At 34.0% G+C, this 19,505-nt stretch overlaps 2 protein-coding genes across 2 annotated transcripts; both read left to right on the top strand.

Moving 5' to 3' along the window:
- The first annotated feature begins 382 nt into the window (after window positions 1–382).
- On the top strand, window positions 383–4,039 carry Srp54k (signal recognition particle 54k). Its single transcript, XM_076443069.1, has 10 exons — window positions 383–533; window positions 680–838; window positions 1,478–1,654; window positions 1,773–2,002; window positions 2,133–2,283; window positions 2,400–2,548; window positions 2,632–2,893; window positions 2,973–3,081; window positions 3,160–3,426; window positions 3,527–4,039. Exons 2-10 carry the CDS (start codon window positions 761–763, stop codon window positions 3,622–3,624), a joined length of 1,521 nt encoding a protein of 506 aa, XP_076299184.1. The 5' UTR covers window positions 383–533; window positions 680–760; the 3' UTR covers window positions 3,625–4,039.
- Window positions 4,040–6,996: 2,957 nt separating this feature from the next.
- Scaf (inactive serine protease scarface) lies at window positions 6,997–18,994 on the top strand. The gene is made up of 10 exons (XM_076443062.1): window positions 6,997–7,134; window positions 11,396–11,503; window positions 11,922–12,163; window positions 14,037–14,214; window positions 14,531–14,682; window positions 15,542–15,931; window positions 16,579–16,724; window positions 17,021–17,301; window positions 17,662–17,915; window positions 18,059–18,994. Exons 2-10 carry the CDS (start codon window positions 11,413–11,415, stop codon window positions 18,167–18,169), a joined length of 1,845 nt encoding a protein of 614 aa, XP_076299177.1. The 5' UTR covers window positions 6,997–7,134; window positions 11,396–11,412; the 3' UTR covers window positions 18,170–18,994.
- Window positions 18,995–19,505: the final 511 nt, after the last annotated feature.

Here is a 19,505-nt window from a genome sequence, read left to right as displayed (position 1 = left end):
AATTTTCAAAAATATGAAAGTGCAATAATTTTATTTATTAACAACGTGTCTTTTTTATCTTTGTGTGTAGTCCTTTTATTTAATAGAATATATTGTTCTTTCAATATATGTCAAATTAGTAACATCATATATAAATCTTTACAAAATTATATTTATTATATACATGCATACAGAGCTTTGGAAAATTTGTTTTAGATATTTTTTTTCACAAGTTTCATACTATATTTATTAGTTAATTAATAATGCCACGGCGTTGTTGTGTTCCCTCTGGTTCCCTCCCAATTGCAAGGGAAATTATGATAGTACTCTGAGAGAAAAACGTAATAGATATTATTTTTAGAAAACAAGTAAATAAACTTTTCATATAAACAGAAAGATAAAATATAAAAATTTGCAGCAATAATAAATAATCTGTATCTCTTCAAAAATGTCGCCACGTTGTTCAGCACGGCTACTAGAGTAGGCTGGAGTAGGCTGTACTATTATCAATGGCCTAACCTGACGTAACATAACCTGTGTTTTTTGGTGATATTGTACGTCAAAGTGGAAATAATATTCGACAAGAATTTTTAGTGGAAGCAGTTTTCGAACAGTTTCAAAATTTTCAAACCTATCTTTTAGATAAATAAATGTAAGGTTCAGCTTTATACTGTTCTAAAATCTGAATGTCTCATTACAGTGTGCTGGCAAAATTTGGAGAACAACTGTGTATATAAATCTTTTCATTTCAACTGTGTAAAAGTTAAATAGTGATTGCAAAATGGTTCTCGCGGATTTGGGTCGTAAAATTACATCTGCTTTACGATCGTTAAGCAATGCAACTGTTATTAATGAAGAGGTGAGTATTTCTCTAAAAACATAACCTACATCTTAATTTTGACATAATGAAAACAATGAATACATTGAATAGCTTCACAGTTTTATAATGTAATTATTAGCCATGTAACTATCAACTTTTTTACTTTTTCAAGATAAATAGTATAGTTGTAAGAGATATAGTTTTTTGTTGGTAACAAAAATTTTATTAGATAGATAATATATTAAATGATTTTTTATGTTATTATATTATAATAAAAACGATTAGTTAATGTTACAAAGATATCAATTCATACATTGCCTACAAAGTATACACGTAATTATAACATTTAATAGCATTAGCATTGTAATTAGTAAACATATGTTTTGATCTATTTGGTAAACATATGTTCTAAATGATTCAATATGGCAGACACTATTTTGTCCGGACAAAGCAATTATGTTACAAATAAAAATATTTATGTACTGTCAATGATCTATCAGGCTCAAACCTAGTCAAAAATATTAAGCATAACACATGTTAACGTGGTAGCAGACGTATGAGGTGATAGAGCAGATTGAAAATAAATTGTACAACATTCTGTAAAAATGTAATTTTACTTATAATTTAATTATTTAGTACATTCATCGATGTGTTCATAAAACTTATATTTACTTACAGGTTCTTAACTCTATGCTAAAAGAGATATGTGCTGCATTATTAGAGGCAGATGTTAACATAAAACTTGTAAAAAAATTAAGGGAAAATGTGCGCTTCGTTATTGATTTTGATGATATGGCAGGTGGTCTTAATAAGAGGAGAATGATACAGAGTGCTGTATTTAAGGAACTTGTAAAGGTAATTTCTTTTGCAATAAAGCATTCAGTAAGAATAAAATATTATTAAGAATAAATATTTAGTAGGAATTTTTAGCTTTAAGATGTTTATAATACACTAAATATATGATTTGTTTCAGTTAATTGATCCAGGAGTAAAAGCTTATCAGCCTGTAAAAGGGCGACCAAATATTATCATGTTTGTTGGTTTGCAAGGTTCGGGGAAAACGACTACTTGCACAAAACTCGCATACCATTACCTAAAGAAAAATTGGAAAGCATGTTTAGTTTGTGCCGACACGTTCCGTGCTGGTGCTTATGACCAAATAAAACAGAATGCAACAAAAGCTAGAATTCCATTTTACGGGAGGTTAGTAAAAGTACAATTTATCATGTTTGTACTTCTAATAAATTAACTCGACAATGTTTTCTAAATTTTTATCAATATAGACAATTTAAAGAGTAAGGTAAATTAAAAAATATAAATATTATTCTCCTAGTTACACAGAAGTGGATCCAGTAGCAATAGCACAGGACGGTGTAGAAACGTTTAAAAAGGAAGGCTATGAAATCATTATTGTTGACACTAGCGGTAGACACAAGCAGGAAGAGTCTTTGTTCGAAGAAATGCTTCAGGTTGCTAATGCAATTGTAAGTAATTCTGTAAAGAAATAGATTCATCAAAGAATCCATACAAATATCAAGGGATTTTAAGTTTATAAGTGTATATTCTTCGAACTAAAAGTGAAGAGTGAAATTGTTTTCAGCAACCAGACAATATAATTTTCGTGATGGATGCGACAATAGGTCAGGCTTGTGAAGCTCAAGCAAAAGCTTTTAAAGAACGTGTGAATGTTGGTTCTATCATCATTACAAAACTTGATGGTCATGCCAAAGGTGGAGGGGCACTTTCAGCGTAAATTTCACTAAATGACTTTTTATTTTTGGATAAAGATAGATACTTAACATTCTCATTTATATTGTTGTATGTTTTTGTAGGGTCGCTGCGACACAAAGTCCAGTAATTTTTGTCGGTACAGGAGAACACATAGATGATCTAGAACCTTTCAAAACGAAACCTTTTATCAGTAAACTGTTGGGTATGGGTGACATAGAAGGTCTCATAGACAAAGTAAATGAATTAAATCTTGACGATAATGAAGAATTACTTGAAAAAATCAAACACGGTCAGTTTACTCTGAGGGATATGTACGAACAGTTTCAAAATATTATGAAAATGGGTCCATTTTCTCAGCTAATGGTGAGTACTGTTTGTACAATAAGTTTACATTAAATAATTTCAAACTAACATAATGTAAATGAATGTATTTTCTAAATAGGGAATGATTCCTGGCTTAAGTCAAGATTTTATGTCAAAAGGTTCAGAACAGGAATCCATGGCTAGGTTAAAACGATTGATGACCATTATGGATAGTATGAACGATTCAGGTAAATATTCAGTAAATGCGTCCTGTACACTCACATAGGATATTTTAGAAACTTGTTAACGTTAACCAATATTTATAGAATTAGACAATAGGGATGGAGCAAAATTGTTTAGCAAACAGCCAGGCAGAATAATCAGAGTAGCCCAAGGCTCTGGAGTCACGGAAAAGGAAGTCAAAGATTTAATTACACAGTATACGAAGTTTGCAGCTGTTGTAAAGAAAATGGGTGGTATTAAAGGATTATTTAAAGCAGGAGATATGACAAAGAATGTAAATTCCACACAAATTGCAAAATTAAATCATCAAATGGCAAAAATGATGGATCCACGAGTGTTGCATCAAATGGGTGAGTTGACAGTCTAAACCTGCAAAGTCATTCTTCAAAACGTTTTGCTTAGACAAATGAATCCATTTGTTTTCTATAATAAATGAAATGGTCTTCTCAGGTGGTATGCCAGGACTGCAAAATATTATGAAACAGCTTCAACAGGGTGCAGCGGGAGGACTTGGTAACTTAATGGGTGGTTTTGGTGGAAAGTCGTGAGAAAGGAACACATCAGGCAGATCAATTTTCAGTTTCTGATGTATATCTCCATTAAATAACATCGGTCAGAAGCGGAGGAAGGCAAGAGATTCATAACATTGACTACAAACGAGAATGGTCTCTTGAAAGAAATGATACAAATCTAGAGAGAATTTTATGTTTAGGGATTTTTCTCAACGCGAAACAAAAAAAAATAATAAAAACGATTTTCTGTATTATATAAACGTCTTTCGCAGTTTTTCAACATTACCTTTGTAAACTTGTCCCCATTTTTATTCTGCATAATTTTTGTATATATATATATATATGCCGCTTTCATAGTATTTTATCTTTATCTGCTCTTTCTACTATTAGTTGCCAATAAGCTGGAAATGTGTATGTGGTACCAATAAATTGACGTTATTTTTATTTTTTATTCTTTATTCTCGCCGTACCAATTTATTGTTTCATTTTTTGCGAAAACTAATTGAACGTGAAATAATAAATTTTAAGTATTTCCCTTGGTGATTGATACTAATGGTGGCTTTGAATAAAGCGCTTATCATAAATACATTAGCTTCTAGAGATCACAGAAGCCTCACAACGACCTCCAGAAAGCTTCAAGGCCTCTCAGAGACTGTTAACGATCGCAATAGCGTTTTCGTCGACTCTTAAAGATGTATATGTGTGCTATCTAAGCACCTTCTAAAAACCGATCAAAAACTAAAGGTCAATAATGATCACGAGATTCCAGAATTTTGTCCACGGTGATGTCACTAACGGTGATCAACGGGGGAAATCCGAAGCCCACGTGTTTCGCAGAGAATACTGAATCCGGTACACACACAGTTATTCGATAATACAATTGTGTAAAATTACTATTGAAGAGTACTTCATGAATTATAATTACACAGTATAATTCAACTAAACCGTTTAATAAAAATTAATTAATATATTAATATTATTATTATTATTAATACTATTATTAATATAATAGTTGAATATGGAGCTGCAAATCTTTTGTATAGAAGCATTGTCGAAAATTAAATGTCTATCTGTATATTTAATTCGAGATCAAATGCCAGAATCACTTTTACAATAAAAATTAATACATTGTGATATGAAAATATCTTGAAATGGAAGTACTAATAAATAATTTTTCAATACTTCATCTCTGAGAAACTTGTGCAATAGATTACGTACGTGATTCACCTTACATGTGGACATATACGTCGATACCTTTTTTCACTTTTCCCACTTCTTTCACTCCCACATACGCGCATACACAAAAGCATACATCATCCAATAAATATTTTCTTATGATTCGCATACCAGATCTAGACATCACTGAAGGAAAAAATCATTCTCCACCAATTGTGTAAAGAATATTTTATTATACGTGGTATGCAATACTTGATCGAACGTCATTTTCAAATATACTTTCGAATTATTTCGTAAAAATGTATACAATCATTTTAATAAGAGATTTCTATGGAATTTATACTTCCTGGTGTAAATGTCACAATTTTACACTTGGAAAACCTTTTCACTATCAACCAACAACATCAACAACATCCTGTCCTATAAACTTCTGAAGGAAACTGTTAGGAATCTCCATGAGCACATTCCAAAGGTACTTATGCTATGGACATCTTCAACAGATTTATTAAATGTGTTTATACATATGTTTAAATGATCGTATCATGTTTACTTTATATTGTATGTAATTTGTTATTTGGCGTAAATATATTTTTAGTTTCATTATTTTGTTTATTTTATTTTCGTAATATGTTATGTACAGGGCCGGCGCAAGGCAGATTCAGCGCGTTCGCCGGAACCCGGCCCCGCGGTCTATGAAAACCCATTACAGACATTTTGCCCTGGATCCCCTGTATAGTAGATTGAATATTTGTGTGTGTGTGTGGAAAATGCAATTGCATAATCCACTAAACGATGACAACATGCAGCACAGTGACATGAGTGCGAGATTTTCTCTCCCGGCTTTGCATTGAAATATTTCGTTGCAGCGTGTTGCAGACGTTGACATTAAATGTTGACATCAAACATTGACACGGGTGCAGAGGACATTAGGTGTTAAGGAAATTACCTAATTAGGAAACACCGATTTTGATTAACTCTTTACAGAATGATGATACCATAAACAGATGCAAGACATTTTTTTAGTAGCGATGATTCAGTTTGAAGGCGTGACAACAATCATCAAAGTTCAGTGTGACACCATAAAAATCCTTATATGCTGGAAACTATTTCAAATAAAAAAATCCGAACGCTTTCAGAGAAATGTACTTTTTATGAGAAATTAAACTATATCAATAGTTAACTATTAACTATATCAATACATAATTACAGATTTTGTACTTTCATTGAATTTTTTGCCCCTTGACAGCGAATTATGGATGCGAAAAATTATGACTTGGTTTTCTTTAAGGTACCAATATTCTATAAGAATGTCAGTAAAATCGGTATCTTCAAGTTGAGTAATGTCCCCCATGTAAGCAATCGCGGTGACCACGGTGCGGCGTTACAAATAAGTAGTTTTTCTCGCGGTTGAAACTAATAAAAAATTATCTTCGATCATCAATAAGCCCAGACCGATTTACATCTTTGGCACCTTTCAATAGGAAGCGAAGTGGCAAACTCAATCAATTTTGATGACGTAATCAAAGATTTTGCAGCGGAAAAAGCGAGAAAAATTATATATTATTTATTTTACAAAAATTATATGTAACATCCTTTGTACTTATAATAAATAATTCCTTATTGTGAAATTTAATTATAGGATTTGAAGGTGTATTCTGGTCCCGCAACATTTTTGAACCGGGCCCCGCAAAAGGTCACGCCGGCCCTGGTTATGTAACGATTACCTGTTAACTTTTCATTTTTCTTATAGTGCACTTGATTATTCTAATTGTATTTTAAATCGTGACAAAATATTCGTAATTTTAAATTATTTCCTGTGTGTATAGCAGTTAAAATAATTTGTAAAAAAGATCAATGATTATACGATTGTTAGAACAACTAATATTATGTGGTATTTAATAATTTTCAAATTGAAAAATGAAATGAAAATTTTTTATTGCAATTTTACAATTAATGATAAATTCGACTGAGAAAAGTAAATATAAAAATTTTTTTACTTAATGAGAAATTAACACAAAAGTATATTAAAAATATACATCGAAGTATAATTACGTTTTGAATCGGTAATTGATTATCAAAATTTAAATAAATAGCAGCATGGTAAATAGTGTGGTGAGGATAAATCGTATAGATCCGGAATAATATAAAATGTATGCTGAGCGCAACAACGCCGATGATCGAGGGGAAGATGATCCAGAGATTGCAATTGCGATCGAACTGGTAGGGATAGAACCAAAATCGGTGAATCGGTATAAGAGAAGAACGAATACTAAAGCAGCGTCAGTTTTATTGACTTTCTTTCAGGTAGCACGTGGAAGAGTAAATTCCAGTTAGCGAATCTTAATCGTCACATACGAATTCTTCGAGCACGTAAGTATTATTTAAGCATTCTTTACTTCTTTAATCCTTTATTTTATAAAATAATATATTTACTTTTCTATATAAAATGACTAACCGTATTCCGAATTCGTACAATTAAGGAACGTCATTGTTCAAGCTTTATTAAACACGTCACTCAATTTTATTTTTAATTAGGGCATTTATCCACCGACGAATTGTGTAAATACTGTTGTGGTAAAGTCGCGAGAAAACTTTTTGTTTAATTGTGAATATTGAAGAAAAGTATGTGATGTGATATTTTCAAACGTGCAATATTGTTTTTGACTGAAATAACATATTTCGCTATAAGTTATCGTGTGTGAGATTTTATTCAAAATTTTATTTATTTTATTTTATTCAGAATTTTATGCAAAAGAAAATAATGTTTTTTTATTGCTTTGCCAATTTTTCCGATATTTTTTATCCAGAATTATTTGTCAAGTCTGCTAGATTGCGCGTGAAAGTATTATGAATTATTATAGTATTGTTAATAAAATATATGAATTAAGTAATAATATATTCGTTCATACAATTTTCACATACAAATGGAGTGAGTGTAGGTCAATGTTAATAATGAGAAATGATCTTCCTTTAAGCCCGTGTGTGTTTGCCATTGTTTCTGTGAAAGTGTATCACAAATAATAATAATAATAATAATAATAATAATAATAATAATAATAATAATAATAATAATAATAATAATAATGATTAAACATAAATTTCAATAGACACAAAGGATATAATAATGTATTATAATAATTGGAGACATATTATAGAAGTAAACTTTTTAAAAGATGAAATTAAATAAACAATTAACAAATATTAGTTGCATTTACTAGTTCTTCAAATAATATAGTGTATTATTTTATCTGGAGCTTCCTCTCACGGGTGCATAAAAAGTGCGACACAATTTCCAAAATCCTTTCGTTGCCTAATTTCATTTTTTATAATTTGAAAGATGAGCAAAATAAAATTATTTAAATTTAGTTATGTAAAATCTGAACTTCCCCTTCATTTCCGTTTTTATTTTAAAATTGACAACGAATTGTGTGTGTGTGTGTGTCTGTGTGTATCGAGAAAAAGGAAATATTGAATATTTTAATATAATTTCATAATCTTAAAAATTTTAAACTTCGAAGCAGATGGTAGTATTCAGGGTGTACTAGAAAAAGTGTAGAAAATGAAAGGGGTGATTCATGAGGTGATTCCAAGCACATATTTCTTTTGCGAATTCGCGCCGTAACGTTTCGAGACACCGTGTATGTTGGAAGTACAACTTTTTTCATTTACAATTTGTCATTAAACTAACGATCATAAGTTTTAAATATCTCAGTCAAACATTTCTGTTTCAACTAAAAAATATTTACTATTTTAGAAATATTTCTGATTAAAAATAAAATTTATGTGATGTGAGTAATATTTGGCGAAATAAATATTTCATATACCATTTAATATCTCAGATTCCGTTCGGTTCAAATAAAATGGTATTTCAAACAGGATGCAAGATTTTGTCAAATAAAATGTTTTCATTTTAGCATAATCCACAAAATAAAATATTTGTATTTAACATAATCTTGTAATGTAAAATGAAATACGTTATTCTAATAATCTGAAACCTAATATGTAATATTTAATTGTAATAATTTGACAAAACGAAATATTAAAATTTTCATTTGAGGCATATCTTGTAATGTAAAATGAAATACGTTATTTTAATAATCTGAAACCAAATATGTAATATTTAATTGTAATAATTTGTGACAAAACGAAATATTAAATTTTTCATTTGAGGCATTGGGACGTTCCAACAAATATAACGATTTATTAATATTTATTGAAAGTGGATTATTTGCTATTTTACCCAGCTTTGTAAAGCGTCTACTATAATAATGAGTCGAACATATTTAATCAGCGGCGCCGATCTAAATTTCCGACAAAGAATGCGGGTCACGAAACGAAACGAAACGAGATGAAACAAACGTGAACGGGATCAGACAGGCGACAAAAAGCGATCGGGTCGGATGCTTTGTTAGAAATCGATCGAATAATGAAATTAAGATCTCGATAGCTGTTTACGAAAGCAGATCCTCGAAAGTGCCCCTATAAATAGTAAATTGCTAATAAATTGGAAAGAGCAATAAAGATGGTCGGCAGGTAGGGTCAGGTAGACGAAGAAACAAAAACGGTGAAAAGGTTCTTGGAGAGACTGGGTGAAACATATTTGAGGCCATCAGAAAAATGACGTGAGCCCAAAAATATCGTTCTAGGAATGTAGGACATTAGAAATGTAAAAATCACGCATACGAGTTACTCCGCCTGTTGATTCCTTTCTCTTTCGATCGAGACGATCCGGTCGGGATCGGGTATTTCCGGGTGATCGGTCTTCCTTTTTCCATAAATTACGGTTATTGCTTTCCACCACCTCGCTTCCTTATGCACGACGCTTTCTTCTTTCTTCGGACTAGCTCGCACGTCCGTTTCGCCTGATCTTTCATTTTAATATAATATTCGCACTCATACATAATAGTTACAGAGAATATCTCGACGCGGAATTCTCGAAAAAGTTTTTTTTTATTCAGCATTGAATCCTATCTTCAACCATAAGATTGAAACATACACCCTTCGCAACAAAGAAACTCAAGGTGACCTTCATATCTCGATGAGAAAGCAAAACGGAGAAAAAAAGCTAATTATACCTATGTCATTTAGCTGAAACACCCTGTAGATTTCTCGAGCTTCGGTTCGAGTCTGATCAATTCCGGCACGATCTTTTTGGTAACAGTTTTGGAAAAATGATATTTCAATATTATGCAAGAAAAGAAATTGAACTTTTTGACTTGTCAGAAATCACAGGTCACAGGTCGTAACCCTTCAGCCAAGTGAACGCAGTTTTAATTGATCAAGAACCATGCTTTGCATCTAGTTTAGTGATCCATCTTGGAGGAGGGAAAGACTTGCAATATTACTAGTGGCACTGATTAATTATGACTAATGAAGTCCAGTCTAGGCACCGAATTAAATTCGGCTACTCTCTCCTGATGTCATATACAAAATGTCGCATAATCCTTTACGCAACATACTAATGAAAGTTTAAATTGTACAATCTAGAGATAATAGCATGTCTGACTGTATATATTTCGTAATGACGATTTCAAAAATTCTTGGTGATCAAAATTGGCCTAAAAGCGAATATTTATGCTACCCTAAGAACGGTGAAAGGAAGGAATTCATAAGACCTCTTTGAACCTGAGGAAAGTATTGATTGGTATTCGACTCAAAATGTCCCGTTCCATCGGCGACAAATAAAAAATCGCAGAGGTGAAATATTGAAATAATTTCGAGAATCCGGATCTGCGAGGAGGAGGAGGCTTTACGCAATAAGAGTATAAAAAGAAAAACAGAGCCGTCAGTAGTATTTCGTAAGCTCTTAAGTGCGTCGCTAATCTTTCAATAAAATGCCATGCCGATCAAAATGGAAATAACATTTTTGACTTTCTCTACTGTTATTGTTGGATAACTTTAAAACGAGCGGGAACGGGGAAGCCGGACCTCTCTCGTTTCCTTGGAAATAAATGATTTCTCGCTGATGGAACATCTCATTCCTGTTCCAGAGATGAGTTCCCTCGCGCAGGATATTCGGTTTAATGTTATTGCACATTCCACACGGAGAAAATCAACATTTTTACGATCCGAGACGTATTTCTGGGAATATTCGTTACTCCCCTCTTCGTTAAGGAGGCCGCGATACTCGGGACATCCGTGAACATGCCTTAACGTCCTTGTTCCGTCTCCCCATTAGTACTTCATTATACAGTCTGTCTCGTTAATGAGATTACGGGCGAATTTTTTGCGAAAAATTCCGAAATCGTATGGCGAAATTAAATGAAATGAAAAATCGCGAATCTGCATATAGTTGAACCCCTTGCCATACAATATCGAGTCTAACTCATAATGAAGATTCTGAACAGGAACTACTGAATATGAATGCATATAAAACAGTCTAATAAACAATAAAAATGTTATGTCATACTGTGGAATTTCATTTTCTAGCATTTTTCGAAAATTTTTAGTAGCCCTTGTATCTTATGCAACTCTCCGTAAACCTCTCGTTTAAACTTTAATGAAACAACCAAAAAACTCGTACAAGCTTTTTTTTAAACACTGCAAAAATCTACGGTTTAGTTATTGTCTTTGATCACATAATTTTTAGTGTAGATTAGCGTTTTAGAATAATACTGTATATATGTTACAGATGTGTCCAGCGGAACTATGAAGAAGATGCTCGTCAACCTGTTAATATTAGCTGTTACAATTCTCTCATCAAATGCGTTTCCTTCGCCAGGGGATTATGAACAGTCAGGTCCGTATACTACCATGTAACTCTCTTTAAACTCATTTTACATTTATTCATTAGTGAATATTCATTATACAATTGCCTCAACACATTGCGTCCTAAAACTGACCGTATGGATTCAAGCTAATGAACAAATTCGAAAAACAATAATATATTCGAAATTAAAATTGTTTTATGCTAGATACATTTCTGTAACTTTCATGGCTCATGCGCAAAAATTTTCAAAATTGAGGATGTTGGTAGAAAGAAGTGACTATCGAATTCCTGACCCACTGTCCAGCGTAACAAAATTTATACGCATTGACTTAACAAAACGCGAACACATTAAAATTTTCATTTGAAAGAATTACCATTTTTTTTACCATACCATTGTCGTAAAGTTTGAACTGTTAGTTACCGACTGTCTGTGGTTTCTCGCGAACAGCATTACAAGTTCCCGTAGACCAGCAATTCATTCAACAAGTTCCCGTAGACCAACAACAATTCATTCAACAAACAGCCAATGCAGATTATTTTGACTTCGATGACTCAAAGTCAACACAGTTCCTGGAGCAAACCTCAGATTTTACCATCAGCTGTTCAGGCCAAGACAGGGTCTGCGTCAAGAAAGGATCCTGTCTTAATGGATACATTAGTCTTGCCAACAATGATCTCTTAGCGAATAAGGTAAAACTTCTTCTTTTAAATCGAAATTTAAGAATCCGGTTATGTTATTTCCAACTTGTGAACATTGTTGAAAGAAGAAATACATTTCTTTGAAGTTGTTAAATCTTGCAATCGATTTACGGCAAAAATCGCTAGAATTGTTCAGTTTTTATTAGAGCAGTAAAACGTTTCGCTAATTCAGTATACTTGAAAAAGTGTAATCATTAAAACAATATTACTACCTAAACGACTATCGCTTCGGAATTAAATGGGAGATAGTGTCTTTCCTCGGAGAAAATAAAAACAACATTTTTTTCCCCTCGTCAATGTTCACCTCGCAAGGAGAACCAGATTTTTTCACGAATTACTACACATTTTTATTCGATCTTTATTCCAATCAAAAGAAGATGATGGGTTTAACGATGTCTGACGCAATACTCAAGGTCATATGAAGTCAGAACGGATTGCGTAGTCAGCCGAACCTTGTTTAGATTATAAGCAGAGGCAAAGGATTTGTGGTTGTGGACATCTTTTTGGAGATCCGCTTTCAAAGTGAGGATGATGACTTATCGAGTGACTCATTATGATCTTCGCGTGATTGCGAACATTATTGCGCCACCAGCGGGCGATCGACTTCTTTGTATTTTTTGAAATGTCAGGGAGGACGGATGCTGAGGTCGAGTGTGGAGAAAGCATCCATATGTGTTTTTACATTAACATTTAAAATAGTAAAGCTCGCTGAATACTAATTTAGAATTGCCATACAATAAAATTAAAGTACTACTTGTACGGTTTTGACAAAATAATGAGAAATAATGATGTAATGTTGAAGAATACATTGAAAGTAGTATTTCACATTTTCGTCCTAAACAAATTGCAAGAAGTAAGAATTAAATACATGAATACTTACAATCCGCAACTTAATTTAATGATCGGGTTGATTTATGTTCTTAAAAACTCCTCGTTAACGGTATCTACTGTTCGAAGCTTATAAATCCAATTATTTACGTAGTACAAAAAAGCTATTAATGATGAGATACCTTGATGGGCTCATCGGTATTCCCAGTAGTCCCATATGTATTCTAAATTTCAATCCGATTATCAAAATTTTTTTTCACAGTTTAATGAAGTCAGGAATACCGTTTCATGACCGTTATATTACCGACTCGTAAACCTGAAGGACACTTGAAAAATAATGTAATTCGTGAATTTTAACACACTAATCCTGATTGACATTTCTGATGCGGATCCTAGCGTAATTTAATCAATTCATTGAATGTGACACAATTTATGTCGTTATCATTAATAATCGATATACATATTAAAATTGAAGATCATTCGAAGGTCATCGAACTTTGTTAGTTTGACGCCAGTCATGACCTCGCAAAGCGAGAAGTAAACGACTGAAGAATGTACCACTCGAAAAAGACCTTCCAATCACCGTCAAGGTGACGTAGAGAAAAAAATTGTTTGCATTGTACAACCAAATCTGCCTCGTAGAATTTGCACAAATTTTTGTTTTTACTATTTTCACCTCTTAGCTCTGTGCACCCTGATTTTGAAAGTGTGTACTTAACCATATGTTGTGACGCTTTCTAAATATATTATCAATCAGACTAAGTGCACTCGTTGTCAAGCGATTTTTTGAATTTTTTGTTTATTCTAAAGCGTCTGAAATTCGCGAATATGTTTTAACTTTCAAAACAAGTTAAATAGCATAGAAAGAAAGACCATGCAAAAGTGATCTTGACTATAAATTTGAAGGTCAAATATTTTTATCTTTCTATCGTATAGTACTCGTAGTGAGGAACAAAAGTCTCACAGGAAGACTTGAAAGTTTCGTGAACTATTTTATCCAACTGATATTGAAATATTTCTTTAAACTTTGAAACAGGGGCGAGATTGTAGAATTCAAGATGAAGTCTGTTGCCAAGCTATCGTCGAAGTTCAAGTTGGATCTCATGAAATTGATCAAGATTTCGTGGGCCATAGTCAAAGCCCAGGATTCGTGAAAATACCTCCGGTAACTCGACCAGCAATAGAAGTACAGCCTACTCCCCAGATACCTACAAGTATGATGATTTCATTTCTGCGATTCGAGAACGTTTTTTTTTCGAATATCTAAAAATTCAAGGCCGAGCGGCACGTGTAGGGAAAAATTGTTCCGAATGATGACCTTGACAACAATCTCAAAGTCATTAAAATTGGTGATGAGCACCAACAATATTGCGAGAGTTTTTCATTATATGTATCACGGTATATTCTACTCTATGATATTATGTTGCACACATAATTTTAAATGAATTTTGATAAGTTTGCATAATTATCCGAGGTCTATAATTCTTAGTGAATTATACACGTGATTGTACAAAAAATTCGACATTCCAGATATTGGCATCGGCGTACCAACGCATGTTCAACTTGGTTGTGCGGCAGCTCTGCTGTGCGTCGAAGAACAGTTTTGCACCGTGGATGGCACAGTCAGTGCAGAACAAGTTCATTTGACAAGTAGACAAGTTCTACAGCGAGTACCACTGAGTGTAAGTAAATAGTAGAAAATCATATATCATTATACTTACTTGTGTATCGAAACACAGGTAAATCTTCAATTCCGTTTCACATTTAACGTTATCCAACACATGATCAGATTTCTAACTTTAAATAATTAAAAATTGTTATAAATCTGTGTTAGAAAATTCTGTTGAAAGTTATAAAGAAAATAGAGGTGGCTGTACTGATTTATAGTTATAAAATATAACTTTTCCGTAACACATATTTTATATATATTTTATATTTCAAAGGTTAGCAGGTTTTGAAAAGTTAAAAATTTACATTTGCATAAAGATCGGCAGTCTAATTAATTATTAGTTTACCGGTGCGCTGTCAATTAAAGTACGTCTCACACCACCAGATAGCTGCACATGAAAGTGGAGAAAGTCGATACGGTTTTCATTCACGGTGAATGTCACCAAATAATGAGAGAACCAGCGCGTTTGTATGCCGAAAGAAATCGAGACGCTTGAACATGAACACTTGTTTTAGCAGCGAGGAATGTACCTGAATAATGCGAAGATGAATCCTCGTTGTGTTTGATAGGTCACTCTCGAGGTCAATTCTTCTCTGCTATAACCGACCTTCAACGACCTTGAGTGACCTTTGACCATAAGCCGCGACATCGAAACATTGAAAACCTTCTCAGCTGAAACTAAATAAGAGACGTATCATTTGCAACAAACAAAAAATATTATTCAATGCAATTCGTGGTCAATGTAATTAAAATGTTAAACGCAATTCAAATGTATTTAAATGAAGAACGAGAACTCGAAGTGAAATCTCGATTTATAATGTCGAATGTCACCGTGTTTATCGGTGAAATGTAAATTCTTGCATTTTTTACAGCCATGCAAGCACCCTGAAACCGGAATAATCGGCAAATGCTGCCGAGATCCAAATTATGTGGATCCTTGGCCGGCAGGTAATCTGCCTGCGAATTACTCTGGCGGCTTCGACGAGCAAGGTTTCCCAACATTTTTGAACATTGCAAAAGTCAGGCCCCCGGTTACAAAAGTGCCAGTGCCAGTGCCGGTTCCGATCCAAACGACCCCGAGGGTTGTGATCATACAGCAAAGGCCCACACCGGCGCCGGAAGAACAAGTGATACACACGGACAACTCTGACATTTTCTCGCAAGCTCTAGTTCCGCCACCTGAGATTCTTCCAGAAAACGGAGATGTCGTAGACAGTACGAATGTTGTCGAAACGAAAGAAAAATGCGGTGTCAGACACAAGGTAATTGAGCAATTCATTCAAACGAGTCACCCAAAATGAAAACTGCAGAATGCAAACAAGGTTTACACAGTAATTTATTCAAAATCTAGATCTTGATCGCATGTTATACAGCAGGGAGTTCCAACTTGTAGCTCGCGAGCTATTCCAGGCACCTTCCCCCCGCTTAGGTTCTCCCCCCCCCCCCACTTTTATACTTCATCGTTATATGTATAGTAGAACACGTGTACATTATAACCGTCGAACTTTGTCCCTGTTCCCTCCCGCGCCGGCACTACCACCATTGCCGCCCACTCACTAACTAATATGGTGGGGACCTTGCAGTTGTCGGAGGGGAGTAAGTTGGAACTCTCTGTTGTACAGCAATTTCTTCCCCGCTGTCGCTTCACGACTCCCACTACCAGTATACTGGTTCCCCCACTATTTTATATTGTCCCTCTTGTGCTTTCCCAACCCCCTCCTACACTCCACAGGAGTTTGGTGGGGAGGACCTAGGAGTAGGAAAAGGAGTCGTCTACGGTTCGTAAGCCGTAAGTTGCCCAGACCTGTCGTACAATAAAATAATTAAATTAAACAACATTTGAAGCTTTAGAAATTTTCAATAAATCTTTGCGAAACTATGAATATGTAATGGAGAAGTTTTATTGCAGAATCTTGGAACGAGTGATTCTCGGACAGTTTTCGGTGAAATTCCATGGCAAGCGATGGTACTGCAATCGAAAAATAGAAATATTCTTTGCTCCGGTGCTCTTGTCAGCACCCACGATGTGCTGACTGCGGCCAACTGCATTGACAAGTAAGAGATTACATTAATTATTAATCTTTGTACAAAGCTTCTACCTCTACATATAATTCGAATATTTTAGTCCTTCCTTTGAAATTCGAATTGTAGCGCAAACATTAATTGAGGGTGCGGAATGTTGATTTATTTTGTAAATATAGCTGTCTACATAAAACAAAATGTAAATGATAAATCGATTATGATCATATCTTGTTTCAGGATATAAACCCAAAAACTTGCTGAATCATTATGAATAAAAACAATAAAATATTGCTGGAACTTTTATGACATATTTGTGTTTGTTTTCCCAGTATGTCGGCGGACGATGTATCGATAAAGCTGGGTGAATGGAAGCTGGGATACGATTTGAAGCACGAGGAACCACTTCCTTTCGAAATTCTCAACGTATCATCCATCAGCATGCACCCCGGATATACAAAAGGATACGGAGAACACGATCTCGCAATTTTGCATCTTGAGACTCCAGCGATTCTCGACCACCACGTCAATCCGCTCTGCTTGCCTCAAACAAATCAGTGGACAGAGAAGAAGTCGTGCATTGCCACTGGTTGGGGAAAATCTATCCTCCAAGGTAAACAATAATTAAGTAAGTGTAGGGTAGCCTGGGTATCAGAATCGCCAGAGTAAGTCTTGTCTCCCCCACTCTACCCCTCCCCTTCTACGACGCTATTCCCCCACGCTTCCGTCCGGTCACGTGACTAATCCTGTACTAGCAGAGAGAGGGTAAACTTTTTCAAAATACTAAAAGTTGTTTTACAACTTCTTTATGTGGAACTATATTGAAAATTTTGAAAATCCGTTTTGTAGATCTGTATTGATTATACACGTTCTGAAAATTTCATGAAAATATACACAGTTAAACAAGAATATATGTGAGAACATCTTATAAAATTATAAAATTAATTAATTTTATGAAAATGATTAAATGTAGCGCATTACACTGGAGCAATTATGCATGCTGTGGACATGAGTATACTTCCAACGAACTTGTGCAAGGAACAGTTGACAGCTGCAGCTGTAAATCCGGATGCTGCAAACGGAATCATCTGTACTACACCTAAACAAGATATTAATAATGTTTGCGAAGCTGACGTTGGTGGACCTCTTGCCTGTCAAAACGAAGAAGGCTTTTACGAGTTGAGTGGAATTTATAGTCAAGACACAGGGTGCCAGTCATCGAATCAGGTAAAAATTTGAGCGATTCTACGCAGTGTATAGAAGGTTCTATCCCTTTTGTGATAAAGAAACTCGAGTTTTATAAGAAGAAATAAACTAATTATTACATTTTATGCTATAGTTGCTGAAGTCAATTATATTTGTTGTTTCAGGTTGGAATTTTTGCTCCACTGGACAACAAATGGATGACAGAAACAATGTTGACCAACAACTTCAGGGAGAGTACTCTGTTCGAAGACAATCAATACCTGCCACCGAATTGAAAACTGATCGAATAATCTGTTTTCTGTATCTATTTATTATATTATCATTATTAGACGGCAGATCTTTATGCATATTGGCATTTTCATAAACTATCTCACATTGAGCTGTTAGTAAAGTTTGCAGTATGTTTGAACAGGTGTCAAGACTTGAGACTTGCCAGTTGCTTTGTTCTATGTACACAAATGCAAATATACCTATTACGTATTTCGAAATAGTTTTCTACCCTTCAGTCAATCAAAATACCTTGCTGTTACGTATTGTCAGTTTGAAGTACTGCAAGGTATTGTACTGCATAAATATTATAAAGATCCGCAGTCTAATCATTATTGACGAAACAATCATTTCTATGAACAATTCTTAAGTAAAACCTCTTGTTCATACAATTTTTGTAAATGATGAACATTTTGTAACTGTGCGGGACGTATTTAGATCAAATAAACCGTATTGGTTAAAATGAAGTAGTAAATAGAATGATCACCCGGCCGCTTGCATCATCATTTCAGAGACACCCTATAGAGGGTGTATCATGGTGTATCAATAAACAAAGATTTGAATCAGAGAGTATATCTCTGTTGTAATACATATCATTATTACATTAAATAATCATTAATATATTAAATACCATTATATTTATGGTGTGCATTGTATCTCGAAAATCAATATAAAGTCGTTTAGTTTAAAATAATAACCTTGACCATGAAAGCAAACTTCTAAACTAAATATGTGCTAAACACTTACCATTTCATCAAAATGTAAGAGGTGATTCTCCAGGACAATACAAGACGAAAATCAAGGACACAAAAGTTTCGATTTCAACTGCATTTTTAAGTAATTAACGATTAAAGATATTCTTTGATTCGCCAATACTATTGTGCGGAAGTGGGATCAAGAGAAGCGAACACGTACATATCAAGGTCATTGAAATTGGCGGGAAAAGCAAACTTCTAAACACATTTTACCAAAATGTAAGAGGTGATTCTCCAGGACAATATAAAACGCGAAAATCCACAGTACAAAAGTTTCGATTTCAACGTAATTAATGATTAAAGAAATCCTTGATTCGCCAATAGTAGTGTACGTAAGTGGGATCAAGAACAGAGTAAACAGTGTAGAAGATACAGAGCTGATTCGCGTGACGCTATTGGTCGACAATGACTGTTAATAACATGGCCGAAAAATCAATTTTCTACTGTTGATTTTTGTTCATACAATACTGCATATTAATATTATGAATCTCTTTAATTTTCACCTGACTGTTTCCAAACTCCCTGCGTCAACTGTGCAATTATGTAAATGTTATGCTCCGTTCATGTGTTGGTTCTTAGGTTTGGCTTT

The sequence above is a fragment of the Lasioglossum baleicum genome, chromosome 18, assembly GCF_051020765.1.
Source record: "Lasioglossum baleicum chromosome 18, iyLasBale1, whole genome shotgun sequence".
In the NCBI taxonomy this organism is placed as follows: domain Eukaryota; kingdom Metazoa; phylum Arthropoda; class Insecta; order Hymenoptera; family Halictidae; genus Lasioglossum; species Lasioglossum baleicum.
Note: the sequence above shows the minus strand (reverse complement) of the source record. Positions and strands in the feature narration are given on the sequence as shown.